This window comes from Dipodomys ordii, unplaced genomic scaffold, assembly GCF_000151885.1.
Source record: "Dipodomys ordii isolate 6190 unplaced genomic scaffold, Dord_2.0 Scaffold48, whole genome shotgun sequence".
NCBI lineage: Eukaryota > Metazoa > Chordata > Mammalia > Rodentia > Heteromyidae > Dipodomys > Dipodomys ordii.
In genome coordinates this window covers 4,459,663-4,474,685 of record NW_012267264.1, presented here as the reverse complement: position 1 = coordinate 4,474,685, position 15,023 = coordinate 4,459,663, and the positions used below count along the sequence as shown (strand labels likewise).

Genomic DNA, 15,023 nt, shown 5'->3' with positions numbered 1-15,023 from the left:
AAGTTTTGGGGGGGAGGGGGAGGCTGGGAAGGGATGTGAAGGGTAAACAAAGGAGGAGGATGCAATGCTTGGTAAGAAATGTACACATTATCCTGCCCATGTAATTGTAACCCCTCTGTACAGTATGTTCACAAATAAAATAAAATTAAATTTAAAAAAAGAACTAAAAAAAAAGTTTCCATTTTCAGAGCTTTTTGAAATTTATGTGAAGAATTGTAGACCTGTGATTAATCTGAAGAAACGGATTCACTCTTTGCTTAGAAATAGAGAAAAATTCAACATTCTGTAATAAATAACAAATCTTTAGGAAAGCTTGGTCCACCTTAAATTGAAGATCATTAAAAATTTTTTTAAATCTTTGCAACTGATAGTCAATACAGAAACTAATCTATCACAAATTAAAGGGAGCCATAAAATATTAGTTGCTATATTAGTTGCTATTATAAAACTAAAGATAACACTTAAACTTATTAGCAATGCATAGGAAACTAAATTCATAAGTGTGAGGGTACATTTAAAAACAAATGTTTAACCTTGGGTTTGTTTTTTATGTAATATTTGCAGTATTCCTATTTCCCCACCATTCTGTGATCATGACGTATGTGTTGATACCACACTTCAGTCTGGATCCTTTGTATGATTGTGAGCACTCTAGTGACACTACCTAAACATGTAATATGAGTAAAAACAAATGTGTACTAGCACACTGGGATAAGAAAGGGAAGATGGCAGAAAAGAAACAACTAGCTCTTGCTGGAGATTCTACCATTGTGAGACAAAATAAAATCAGGAATGTGGCCATGGAGAGAGATAGATTGCCTGGAAAGGTGAAGGCAACAACCAACAGCAGACAAAACCAGGTGAAGTCCAGAAATAAAGAACACAGACAAATAAAAGAAACAATGGGCTTCTAAGATGGGGCACCTTAAAGGAAAAGACATACCAACACACTCGCCATCAAAGGCAAGAAAATAAAAAGCCTAGGGAATGCCTGACAATGAATCAGAGGTTGTTTAGAAAACACAAAGTGAGAAGTCTATACTATGAAGTCCACATCATGTCCTACATCATGGTTTTCACACTGTATCACAGCGGGGAAATCACCTTAGGAAAGGTCTTCTAGACAAACCTCTCAGCAGGGGAGAGAAGAACCAACATTTTGATATTGCCAAACCTCCTACCTGCCACTGATTTAATCAGTGTAGATCTAGAAAACAGATTCATAAACACAGATCTTCTTAATGAAAAGGAAGAAGACGCTAAAGAGATGAAAATACTTCCAACTATGTTCAGGATAGGAAAAATTAATATTGTGACAAGGACCAAATTACCAAAAGTGATCTGCAGATGCCTTACAATATTAAAATTCCTGTGGCACTTTTTCTGTTTTATCACTTAATAATCACCCTAGGTAGAATAATAAATAATATGACTATCGTACATCGTACATAAAAGCCATTTTCATCCCAAAGAAACAAATACCCAGATATTGAAAGATTCTACACCAAGTTCAGACGTGGGACAAAAAGGGAATATATTCAGATTTGCAGTAGTCAGAAATCTTAATCCTAATCTGGACATTTTTAAAGCATATAAAAAAATACTTGGAAGAAGTAAATGAATGGCAGTAAAAACTAAAGAATAAATTGTTTTATGCCTTTTAGGTAGCTGACCTATTAACACTATCTACCATTGGAAGACTTTCACAAAGTAATATCCAGTTTACTTCTGCTCCTATTTGTTCAATTGTTAAAAACAAGTTTTAGCTTTGTTTTTATATCCCATACAGTCCAGCATCCCTAACATCTCAGAAAATAACATAATATCTAACCAGAAGCATGAGGTGCAGACTGTCCAGGTTCAAAATTGACTTCAAGACTCTAAAAACTTTCTCTTTGCCTTGATTCCTCCAGTACTCCATGTTACACAATTGAGGATAGCAGAACTCAATGGATTCTGCTTTCCTTATAGCAGCAGAAATAAGTTGTATTAACACCTCAGCTGTGGTGTACATTTAATTACTGAAATTACCTTAATACTATGTTACTCATATTTGAGGTTCAAAAATATTAACGATGCTGGGCATTGGTGGCCTGTAATCCTAGTGACTCACAAGGCTGATTTGAGGGTCACCATCAAAGCCAGCCCAGGCAGGAGTCTGTGAGACTCATTTCAACCATCAATAAACCAAAAGTGAAGCTGTGGCTCAAAGTAGTAGAGTACTAGCCTTGAGCACAACAGCTCAGGGACAGTCCCCAGGCACTGAGTTCAAGCCCTACAACTAAAAAAAAAAAAGAAAAAAGATTAATGATTACTTTTACATGCCACTTATTCCACAACCAGTAAAGTTCTATTTGTAACAACATAGCTATATTATACTGTTGGTAAAAAATAAAAATAAAAATTGCTTGAAATTCATTGGGGAAATGGAAATGAAAGTATAAAGGCATAGCACATCAATTTTCTTTGTTATATGTTAATAGGACCTCCAAAATTTTTAAGAAGAGGGCTGGGAAGGTGGCTCAGTGGTAGAGTGTTTGCCTTGCATACATGAGGCCCTGGGTTCGATTCCTCAGTACCACATAAGCAGAAAAAGCTAGAAGTGGTGCTATGGCTCAATTGGTAGAGTGTTAGCCTTGAGCTGAACAGCTGAGAGACAGCACCCAGGACCAGAGTTCAGGTCCCACGACAAAAAAAAAAGAAAGAAAATTATCTTGAAAGCATCCTACTTTAGGAGTATGTATGGACTTTAGTACATATACTGTATACTAAGTAAATGTTAAGAACTGAAGGCAGAAGTTATCGTTTTCAGTCACTGAGTTCATGATGGGGTCAGAGCTGTAAAATAACCCGGGACTTCTAATCTCCCCCTTCCATTTCTCCACATCCCTTCTTGCAATTAACTCAGTCTAATCGATATTTACTTCACATTTACATGACAGCTGTAGGAGGGAGAAACAGCAGAGAAAAAGAAAATCACAAATTTTCTCATTCTGCAAATTTGCCATGAAAAAAATAAGGTGAAAAGTGCACTTTAACTGGTATCTGAAAATAACAGAAGGCTAGAAAGTCTAGGACATAAAACTTTTATTTTTATCCTTAAGCTTACCAACTTCTTTTCTTGGACAGTATTTTTCTTGCCTGATGCCTATCTACACTCATATGAGAAACCATGAAAACTTGTTAGTGATTTTAATTTGAAGTCATACTGTTATGAATCAAATGTTAGAAATATTAACCTAATAGTATACCAAGGGAACTTCAGAAATTCTGAAGTTGTTATTTTCTTCCAAGAAATTTTAACTGGCTATTGTTGATAAATAAAATTCAAGGCTAAGGGACTGAAAACTTTCTTAAATGAAACAAATGGAAAAGATTTTCCAATCACTTTTCTAAGAAAAATCTTTTACGTGATAAATTTCAGTTGTATGAGTTGTCATCATTGGGTAACTTTTTATTTTTATTTTTTTCTTTTTAATCAGTCATGGAGCTTGAACTCTGGGCCTGGAACTGTCCAAGCTCTTCAGCTCAAGGCTAGCGCTCCACCACTGGAGCCACATGCCACTTCCAGTTTTCTGGATTACAGGCATGAGCCACCAGGGCCAGGCATACTGGGTAACTTTTAAAGATGGCAGAGTAACAGTGAAATATAAAGTAAATATGAAAATAATAAAATAATTCAAATGTCAGCCTAAAATAAAATTACAAGTATGATGGAATTGACAGTCAATATATATCTATATATTTTAACTTTGCTTTATACTTAAGATCAAAGCCAAAGAAGTTAAACACAATTTAAAATTTTATCACAAACTATTTTTGACACTTTTCTCATAATTGAACATCTTCACTCTCATGACCGCTTGAGTAACCAATAAATTCATTTAGACAATAATGAAACTCCATTTTGACTATTTTCTAAAATAAAAAACTTAGGTAATATTCTTAAGACAGTACTAAACTATGGTCTGTATATAGTGTATCTGTAGAAACTTTACCAATTAACTCTCAAATCTTACTACAACCTTTCTGTTCAAAGAAACATAATCTTTGAAATAATTTGAGAGACTATTGTGCAATTCACAAAATGCTAATACTGCTAATATTGCAATCACTAACAAGGCTCATAAGCATGTCCTGTCTCAATTTTCTCAATCAAGATAAGACACATTTTTAATTTAACAGAACATTTAATTACATTAGTTTCCCATTAGCCCATCAAAGATTTTTAACGATGCTTATATTGGCCATTTCCACTGGTTGGCAGGAGGCTCTTCCACTAATGGCTCCCATGGTTTCCAGTCTAACATTTTTCTTGCCAGACTTAGCTCCTTTTCAGCCTGTTAAAAACAACAAAAAAAAAAGTGTTTAAAGATAATTCAACTATCCAAAGGGTACTGACCAGAACAAATCAATGAAATTTGACTATTAGAGCTACAACTTTCATATTAAAACCTTATAGTTTATCTCAACATCAAATCTTGAACATTAACTAATTCCTTAATTCTTATAGGTTTATAATTTAAAAAAACTATCTCTTAATTTCCTCTAATTGATTGGAATTTACTATAACTATAGTGTTCAAAGCTTGGTTGGTAAATTTTCCATCCTAATTGGATTGTACAAGTTCTCTTCATTTTTATCAGTGGTTTTCAAACCATTCTTTACTATGACCTACAGCTAAAAATAAAATACAGCAGCAGATTATGTCCCAAGACCACAGGTAGATGAGTGAATCAATGTTTAAGACTGAACCCTACGTGATAAGTTTCTTTTTTTTCCTTTTTTCTTTTGCTAGTCCTGGAGCTTGAACTCAGGGCCTGGGAACTGTCCCTGAGCCTGTGCTCAAGGCTAGCACTCTACAACTTGAGCAGAGCCACTTCTGGCCTTTTCTGTTTATGTGGTACTAAGGAATTGAATCCAGGGCTTCATGCATGCTCTGCAAACACTCTACCACTAAGCCACATTCCCAGCTGTACAAAATTTCCCGTACAAAAATTCTTAAGCTTTAATTTATAAACTAGGCACAGGTTAAGATGAACAGCAATAAAGGGTTGAAAGTTAATCTGATAACTAAGAGAACAACTACTAAGTATTGGGTAGATAGTTTACACTGCAAGTAAGGGGAAGATTAACATCCCAGGCAAGATAAAGTGAGACTATATGAAATTTCATTCAGATACTCAGAACAAAGTGCAATTTTACACTTAGGAATTCTTATGAACTGTTTATTCTTGTAGTTTTTCATTTAAAATTTTCAAGCAACTGAAATCAGAGAGCCAAACCTAATATGGGAGAACTACTGTGTATTTGCCATGGTATACTTAATACACAAATGTAATTAAAATAAAAACACAAATTATGTAATTGAAGCATTTATTTTTAAAAAGGAGGCTAAATCTCATCTAACTAATGACCTATAATTACTTGAGATCCAGGATTTGTAAAATGATGATCTGTAGAATGGAGGAAAACATAGCAGGTACACAGGAAATATGCATTAAACTAATTCCTTTTATCTTTTAACTGCCATATAAAATTGTGCATGCATATTTTATGTGGTACCATGTGATGTTTTGTGCTATGTTCAAACATTATGATTTGACAAGATTAACATATGGACAATAATGCAAAATAAAGGTTTCAAAATATGTTGTACAAATTTTCAAAGTTTATTAATTTGGTCAAAAGCTCCAATAACCAAAATAAAAAGTATTATTTTAGTTTTTTGATTCAAAGTATCTGCTTGTTTTTCCAAATAACTACACTGTATTATAACTCTACTATAGTTTCTGTAAAACTACGCTAAGCTCTTAAAATTCTGTCTAAAAATATAAATACAGCATTACGTTACTAAAGTAAATGAGAGCTAATATTAGGCTGTCTATTCAGTCACTAATAAATACCTAATTGATACTCACATGCTAGAAGTACATTTTCAATGCATCATCTTATATTTGGTATGCCATTATATGAAGTCAGTTTTTATTTCCTTCTAGGAAATTGTGTTATATATAAAATGACTAAAATTTTAAAAAAAAACCTCTATGTAAGATTTTTTTTTTAATTTACCTGAAGAATAACCTCTTCTAGTTGGCCTCCCTGAAGTTTGTCTTCTAATTTGTTAACATCTGGTTCCTGTAATTTCAAGGAATATAAATATATAAGTAAATATGGGTATTTTTAAAGCTCATACATAAAAGACAACAATAGTAAATGTGTTTTTATAACTTCATTAAGCTATTACCAAATATTTGGTGTAAATCTATTTAATCTCTGCTACTTTTGTTTTAATAATATCATGAATAACTACAGCTGGGGGCTAGGGGCTTACATCTATAATCCTAGCTACTCGGGAGGCTGAGATCTGAGGAACTTGATTCAAACCACACATTTGACATACTTCTGATAAGATATAATGCCAATTTTTTTTCCTTGCCAGTGCTAGGACTTGAACTCCAGCCCTGTGCTGTCCCTGAGCCTCTTTGTGCTCAAGGCTAGCGCTCTACCACTTGAGCCACAGTGCCACTTCCCAAATTTAGTCTTCCTAAAATAGATTTTGTTTTTTTGCCAATCTTGGGGCTTGAATTCTCGGCTTGGGCACTATCCCTGAGCTTCTTTTGCTCACGACTAGTTCTCTACCATTTGGGCCATAGTGCACTTCCAGCTTTTTCTGAGTAGTTTACTGGATATAAGAGTCTTCCGGACATTCCTGCGTGGAATGGCTTCGAACTATCCTGCGTGGAATGGCTTCCAACTATGATTCTCAGATCTCAGCCTTCTGAGTAGGATTACAGGTGTGAGCCACTGGTGCCTGGCTAGGATTACAAGTGTGAGCCACAGGTGCCTGACTTAAAACTGAGTTTTTAAAATTTATTTCTTTCTTATAATTTTTTATTTCAATTGAGGGTGTTAACATTGAAATCAAATCTTATGACCAAAAAATTCCTCCACCAGGTATATACTAAATAAAAATATGTGATACATCTACAAATAATGTTCAACAATGTTTACATCAATACAAATCATAGCCCAAAAGGTGAAACAACCCCAATGGCTATCTATAATAGAATGAATCAGATAAGTTTTGTTATTTGGTATAACAGAATACTATATGGCAATGATATCAGACAACTGATAACTTTGCAGCAGTACAGATGATTTTCTTAAGCTTAAGTACAAATCAGACAAAAAAAAGTAATGACCATTCAAATTCTACAAGTTCAAAAACAGGCCAAATAGTTGGGTGCCAGTAGCTCACACCTGTAATCCTAGCTACGCAGGAGGCTGAGATCTGAGGATTATGGTTCAAAGCCAGCCCAGGCAGGAAACTCTGTGACACTCTTATCTCCAATAAACCACTAGAAAACCGGAAGTGGTGCTGTGGCTAAAGTGGTAGAGGGCTTGCCTTGAGATGAAGAGTGCGGGGACAGGGCCCAAGCTCAGAGTTCAAGCTCTACAACCGACAAAAGAAAAACATAAAAAAAATTAAAAAATAGGCCAAATATCCTAAATCAGAATAATAGCTACTGTTAGGTTAGTAAAGAGGACAAGCTTTTGATGTTATCATAATGTCATTTTGGAGTACTGGTACTAATGGTGTGATCACTTGAAAACTCCATCAAGTTTCAAACCATAATCGTCCCTATCTCTGCCTCCTAGTATCTGGATTACCATGATACGCAGCCTTTATTAAAATGTTTTTCAAAAGAAATCTCAACTGGACACTGTGGTTCATGTCTGTCACCCCAGGTATATGAGAAGTAGAAATCCAAATTGCAGCTCCAGCCTAGTAAGCACAAGGCTCTGAGTTCAAATCCCAGTAACACCAAATAAATAATTAAATGAATACTTAAAATATTTAATGGCCTTTAAGTTATTTTCTAGTATACTGAACTTTGTGAGAGCTAGGAACTACACTCTATAAATACACATTCATACATAAATAAGATTTTGTCATTATCAAAATGGCTTTTTGTTACTGGTCCATGAATCAAATGAAAAAAAAAAAGTTTTTGATTCGTTTAATTATACCAAGTGATTTGTTCCGGCTTTCTTTGACTTTTTCCAGTCTCTACTCAAATACCACAGTCTTAATGGACACTATCAATAATCTATATTATAGTAGGTTGAGTAATAAATGACAAGATGTACAAGTATTTATCTCTAGAGTCTGTAAATATCTTTATGACAAAGATTTGGGCATAAAAAGATATTGACATGGGAATATCATCTTTGTGAGCCCTCAATTTGAGTGTCTTGATAAGATAGAGGCAAAGGAAATTGGAATGTTACAGAAGGCAAGAAATATATCACCAGAAACTAAAAGAAATAAGGAATAACTTATACTGTAGAGATGCCAGACAAAACAAGGCCCTAGCAACTTGATTTGTACTCTTGAGTTTCAATTTCAGACTTTCAAGCTCCAGAAATAAAGCAAGTTTTTAGGTAATTATTTTGAGATGTTTCTTTAAAAGTCTTGCTTTTGTTCTTCTTTGAAGAAATAAGATCAAGACCTGGCACAGCAGCTCATACCTTTAATCCTAGCTATTCAGAGGCAAACTTCAGGTGGATTTTGGGTTGAGGCCTCTTAGGCAAAGAGTTAACAAGATTGTGGGTGCCAATAGCTCACACCTATAATCATAGCTACTCCAGAGGCTGAGATTTGAGCACTGTAGTTCAAAACCAGACCCAGCAGGAAAGTCTGAGTCTCTTTTCTCCAATTAACTACTTCCCCAAAAGGCCAGAAATGAAGCTGTTACTCAAGTGGTAGAGCACTAGCTAGAAGGAACAGCACCTAGGCCCTGAGAACAAGCCCCAAGATCAGCATAAAAATGAAACTAAACAGATTAGCAAGATCTCTTCAACCAAGGTTTGGTTGTGGTGTTGAGACCTGTGAACCCATTTAACCAGGAGGCCCGAGGTAGGAGCCAAAAAAAAAAAAGGGGGGCCAAGAAAAACCTCTGGCAAAAAAAAATAAAAAAAAAATTGGGAAGTAGGGAAGTAAGTTATATAATAAGGCTCTGAGTTCAAACCTCAATACTGGGGAAAATAAAAAGATACAACCACAATGTTATGGTTACCTCAGGACAGGGACTTGATCTTACTCTGTACTCTAGAAATGCCATGCATACAAAAAGCATTTAATAAACAAAAATTTGCTATGTAGAAGATGAAAGGAAAGCACTGATAGTAGGATGAGAAGAGAATACACGTACAAAAGGGCAGAACATGCAGAAAAATAAGTTACTGAAATTTTTTTGTTAAATGTTACATTGGATAGCTACTTACGGCTTTAACCATATTGAGTCTCTCATTTGTAATCTGTTCTGTGTATTTTCTGTATGCTACATTTTTAGGGAGTAGTTCGAGAACATCAAGAATCTTTGTGTACAATATTGTTAGCCTCTGAAAAGAAAAAGCATACAAAATGAAAAGATTAGGTAGAACATTTTCCCCTCTTTTAAAATGTAATTAGTAAATTATAATAGAATTATTGAAGATGATGTACAGAGGGATTATCATTTCATAAGCCAGGTAATGAGTACAATTTGTTTTAGACAATGCCATGCCTCAAGTCTCAAGTTCATTCTCCAGTGTATACTGAATACCAAGCTTTCACACTCCCTCCCTTTCTTTACCTCCCATTTGCACCCCCCCAAAAAAAGAAAGAAAAAACACCACTACCAGTAACAACAAATCATGTTTTTATTTCCTAGAACTAGTTTTGATAAGGAGTATTTTTTTGCCAGTCCTGGGGCTTGAACTTAGGGTCGAGGCACTCCCTGAGCTGTTTTGCTCAAGGCTGCTCTACAACTTGGACTACAACGCCACTTGCGGATTTTTCTGTTTATGTGGTACTGAGGAACTGAACCCAAGGCTTCCTGCTAGGCAAGCATTCTACCACTAAGCCACATTCCCAACCCAGGAAGTAGTATTTTAAATGTTCAGAGGAATTGTGCTTTTGGGTTCCTCCCCTAAGAGTACCCTCTTTCAGTCTGATTGTTTATGGGTGAATGATTTAAAGTCCTGTATAGGTTATCATGTCGTTATACTTTAGATCTAGTTTCCAAATGAGAGAAAATATGCACCATTTCTGTCTGAGTTTGGCTTACTTCAGGTAACATGATTTGTTCTAGGTCCATCCATTTCCCTGTAAATGCCATATTATCCTTTTTAATGAATGGGTGAATTTCCATTGTGTATATGTATTTTTTATTCATATATCTATTCTAGGGCATATGGGCATTTCCATAACTTGGCTATTAACAATGTAGCAATGAACATGGATGTGCAAGTGTCTTTACTGTATTCTGAGTTGCAATGTTCTAGGCAGAATATTTTGTCTTTTCTTTTTGGTACTGAGGATCGAACCCAGGACGTCATACTTGCTAGGCAAGTGCTTTGCCACTGAACTACATCCCAGCCCTAGGCAGAATATTTTTAACGTTTCACAGAATAAAAATTTAAACAGGGGTCACATCTATTCTTTTTAACTCTTCTTTGCTACCACTTCCTCATGTCTATATCCTGTTTCTATCCTTTGCAACTTAGGAAACAAATGTGTTATTTATGTTTATGTATCATAATAAGTTTTACCTAAGACAAAGACATATTAACAAGAAAAAATAAAACAATGCTAATGACTTTTTTAGGAAATCAAATCATTTGGAAAATCAGTATTTCTCAAACTGAGATGCTAGGTACTGCAAATCCTTTCCAATTCTTTTTCAGTTTTTCTTTCTTGAACTTAAACAGATTTAAAAGTAGATCATTGATATGGCAAAAGTTAACTAAATTATGTAATACTAAATGCTTTTGCTTGAGACTACAATTGTGTTCCAAGTGTCTAAATTTCACCAAAGGCTCAACAGAAAAAGCAACAGAACTGAGTCACTGAAACAGAATACTGTGAAACACATTAAACTAAACTTCAGTATGGCTATCAGTCACATGCTAAAAGGTGTTCTGGAGAATAAGGGTATAGGCTCAGTGGTGAGTGCTTGCCTAGTTGGCATAAGGCCCTGGGATCTATTCCCAGTGATGCACTGCTTTTTTAAGTGTTTTGGTAAATCATAACTTACAAAAGTTCATTTGTAATACACATGAGCTTTATTTTATTTGTATTTAGTTTAAAATTTGTAGTGATGGGGACAGAACTCAGAAACGTATGTATTCTAGACACTCTATTACTCAGCTACACCTTCAGACCTGAAATTTGTTTTTGTTTAATTATATAAAACCCAGAGAAGCCAATAGCTAGTTTCTCACGTGTATGTATAAGTATTCAGATATACATGTACAGTACATATGCAAATAAACCTTAAAAGTTTTAACAACTGCACTTCTTGAAAAGCAGTTTAAATATTCAGCCTTAGTTATTTACCTATTTGAATATGAATTTCCATAACAGAGAATATATTACTAGCAGGTTCAGTATTTCTTATCTGGAAGGCTTCAGAGCAGAAGTGTTTGAATTTCAGGTTTTCTTGGATTTGGGAATATTTGCATTATGAGATATCTTAGAAATGGGATCAAAGCCAAAATATAACACATGAACTTTAGACACATAGCCCAAAGGTAATTTTACAGATTTTTTTTTTAGCATGCCTGCATTCTGACTATTTTACATGAAGTCAGATGTGATTTCCCATTCGTAGCATTATGTCAAAAAACAGATATATTTCAGATGTGGATGAAAAATGGTCAGCCTGTACCAATGTAAATCTTGTCAGATAACACACAAACACAATTGTGTGGGTTTTTCAAATCACATTTGTTTGTTTTCAAGTTTAGTCAAGGGAAAGATAATATAAGTCTTAGCCAAGAAGTATGGGTTTTAATCATTTACCTCTTATGTGAGGATTATGTGAGGCTATGACTTCTAGCAGTCTTATGTGCAGTCTCTTTTACAGGTGGCTTTCCTTACCCTTCACAACAGTCATCAGTTATCATCTGTGCTCACTTCAGTCAGTACACATAGTTACAAAGAAAATACAATCATAGACAATTTTATCTCCCTAAAATACCCATTTGTAATACTTTTTACTCTTTCCTAGATGTTTCAAGAAAACATTTTAACAATAACAAAAAAATTGAATTTCTCTCTTTAAGATTTGGTATATTTATGGTCTATTCTTCTCTCCCTAATAAGTAATGTTGTATACTAAAAAGTAACTTAATCAAAAGGTTTTAATCTGATTTAAGGTTTTGATTTAAACTTTTCCTTCTTATTCTCTTCAACTTATACAATGCAAATATTAATTTAGAATATAACATTTAAATAAAGTCTTAAACTGATTTAAAATATTTTATCTTTTTTTTTCTGATACAAAGATGCGTCCCTAGAGAAATACAGATGAGAATCAGAAGTGATCAACATAAAAAAAAAGAAATAAATGTTCTAAATGGGGTGGACATCTACTCTATCATCTATACTGGGACATTTCACACAGTAAAAAAAGGCACCTTTACTTATCCCTTGCCAAAATTAGGTGCAAATCAGGACAGCCCATCCAACAAGACATCCTGTAAGCACTCCAATAATTATAAGTATTACGTTTTGTAATATAAATTGTATGTTTTTAAAGAACATTCATTGTATACAGTAAAAATGTATACTTAGTATATACATGTATGTATGTGTAGTACTATACTAAGTAGTGTTTGATAAAGGCAAACTGGACATGGATCTCAATCTGTATCTAAGGTACTTCAGAAAAGACAAAGGAGATAACATGATAAACCCCACAGATCAGTGTGTGGAAGAAGGAAAGATCTGGAGTAGACAGTACTAAGCAATGATTGAGAGCATGGTAAATGGAACTTCACTGCCTAGGTTCACACTGGCTTGCTTCACTGCCTCCTTGTACTGGACAAATTACTTCCATCTAGAGACCTTCATTCCTGATCTGCAAAATGTGGATAATAACATCTCTTTATAAGGTGCTGTGTCACTTCGAATGGTACTCGGAAAACACAGTCTCTATAAATTGTATTATCTTTTTAAATGGAAGGGTGAGGAAGGGGAAACGGGTGAAAAATGGAGGTGCAGATTTGGAGGGTACCTACACGATTATGTAAAACTGAATTTTCCAGAATGCCAAGAAACAAATCTAGGGAAGAGTGGCTCAGTAAAGAGGTCATGGCAAGGAGAAAAAAAGAGGGGGTGGGAGGGCGGCGATATTGGTTCTGCTCCAGTCCACAACCTCACGGGGGCTGTGACTGGATGTGAGCTCCCGGTTTCCTGTAGCCAGTCTCGTCTTTCCAGGAACCCTCGGGCACCCACCAGGACAAACAGAGGTACGTACATCGTGCGGAGTGTCGCACACAGCCAAGCCCACCAGGCCAGTGGTCTGTTCAAAAACGAAATAGGAACCAAGCTGTTTACTGCCATTTCCGCGTGTGCATCCCGCCCAAGAAAGGCAAAGCCCGGGACTCCCAGTCTCCTACCTGGTTCTCGACCCCTCCCGTGACCCCAGGCTCTAACTCCACTTCTGGATCTGGAGACCCCCTGGCTCTGATCTGGCTTCTCCACCCCGCGACCCCCGCCCCGCCCGGCCTCTCCACCCCGCGGCCCCCCGCCTCGGCCCGGCCTAGCCCCTCAATCCGGCTTGCTTTCCGCGCGCGTGCGTTCGCGCAGGGCCGCTAAGCCGGCCATCGCCTGAGAGGAGAGCACAGGTGCCCCCGGGAAGAGGGGATGTCGGGCTCCCCCCACCCCGCGGCCTCAGCCACCACAGTGACCTCCGCTCGGCTCACCTTCTTCAGCACACCCGCCATGACGGAGCGCGCCTCAAGGGAGCCCGGCCGCAAAGCCCTCTGGGAGCCCGCTCAGACCCGCTCAGTTCACACCCGAGAGCGTCGCTCCGTCACCCTGGAAACTGCTTGGCTCCGCCCTCCCTCAGGATCCCGGGAAGGATCGGAAACGCACTGCCGGAGGGGAAAAGATGGATGCCAGAGCCGCGGGCGCCCTGTTGAGGGACTTGTTACTGGTTTGTAGCTGGGCCTTTGACACTGTGACAGCGTGCCCTGAGACCGAAGGAAACAAAAGTGCTCGCGCTGGGGATTTGTGCTCTCTTTCCAACTTTGGCAAACACGTTAACCTCCCTTCCCGAGCTGGAGCTGAGGAGGGCAGTGGGCCTGAGCGCCGTGAGTGCGCGCGCGCGTTACCCGGGCACAGACCTGAGTGTATTGACCTTTACCCTTCCAAATGCGTCATGTTCTCATTTTCCCAGGCCCTAACCCACCCACCCCCCACTTCCATGCCCAGTCCCCAGAAGGTGACATTTGTGAGTGGTTGTCTCACAGTCTGGGCGAGCGCCTATATCAATAAACAGTGTATTTGGTAAGTGTTCAAATAGAAGTTTGTGCTCAGTGCACTGGCAGAAATGCACTAAAACTGACCAAAAACTGTAGGTGACTGGAATTCAAGGGAAAAAAAAATGTCTTGAAGAGACAGTGGAACAGAAGTGTAACAAAGAGCACATGCACAAAGAAACAGGATCTCTCTGAATTGCCTCTGTTTCTCTGAAAAACTTTGACTAATCCAAATTGTGCCATCAAAACTACATGTGTTGAAGTCTCCCTCACTGTCTCAGAAAGTGACCTGATTGAAAAATAGTCGTTGTCGTTGTGGTTATGATAAAGTCATTAGAGTAGAATCTCATCCAACCGGGTTGGTGTTTATTAAAAAGGAAAATTTATGGTGTAGCTATGCATACACACGAGAACTGTTGTGCAAAGGTTAAGATACATTACAGTGATGCTTCTATATGCAGAACACCAAAAACTGCAGACAAGATACCAGCAGGTGGGGTTGTGGGGCCTGTCCCAGTCTTCACAGTGAACTGACTTTGCCATCAACTGGATCGCAGACTTCTAGCCTCCAGAATAGTGAGATAATCAAGCCCAAATTTATGGTACTTTGTTGACAAAAATTCTAGCAAACTAATACACTGAGTAATAATTGGTTTGATTATCTAATTCCACTCTTCTTAAGGATAGCTTTCCTTAGGAACATAAGG

The 15,023-nt window shown here is 37.0% G+C and overlaps 1 protein-coding gene across 2 annotated transcripts; it reads right to left on the bottom strand.

Annotated features, from left to right (window-relative positions):
* Positions 1-4,170: 4,170 nt before the first annotated feature.
* Positions 4,171-13,835, bottom strand: Ndufa5 (NADH dehydrogenase (ubiquinone) 1 alpha subcomplex, 5). 2 transcript variants are annotated; one of them, XM_013020063.1, is made up of 5 exons: positions 13,759-13,828; positions 13,311-13,355; positions 9,292-9,408; positions 6,073-6,138; positions 4,171-4,340 (listed from the first exon to the last, which is right to left on the bottom strand). In XM_013020063.1, exons 1-5 carry the CDS (start codon positions 13,777-13,779, stop codon positions 4,239-4,241), a joined length of 351 nt encoding a protein of 116 aa, XP_012875517.1. In that variant the 5' UTR covers positions 13,780-13,828; the 3' UTR covers positions 4,171-4,238. The 2 variants fall into 2 exon arrangements, with proteins under 2 accessions (XP_012875517.1, XP_012875518.1); XM_013020064.1 differs by lacking the exon at positions 13,311-13,355 and having other exon boundaries at positions 13,759-13,835.
* Positions 13,836-15,023: the final 1,188 nt, after the last annotated feature.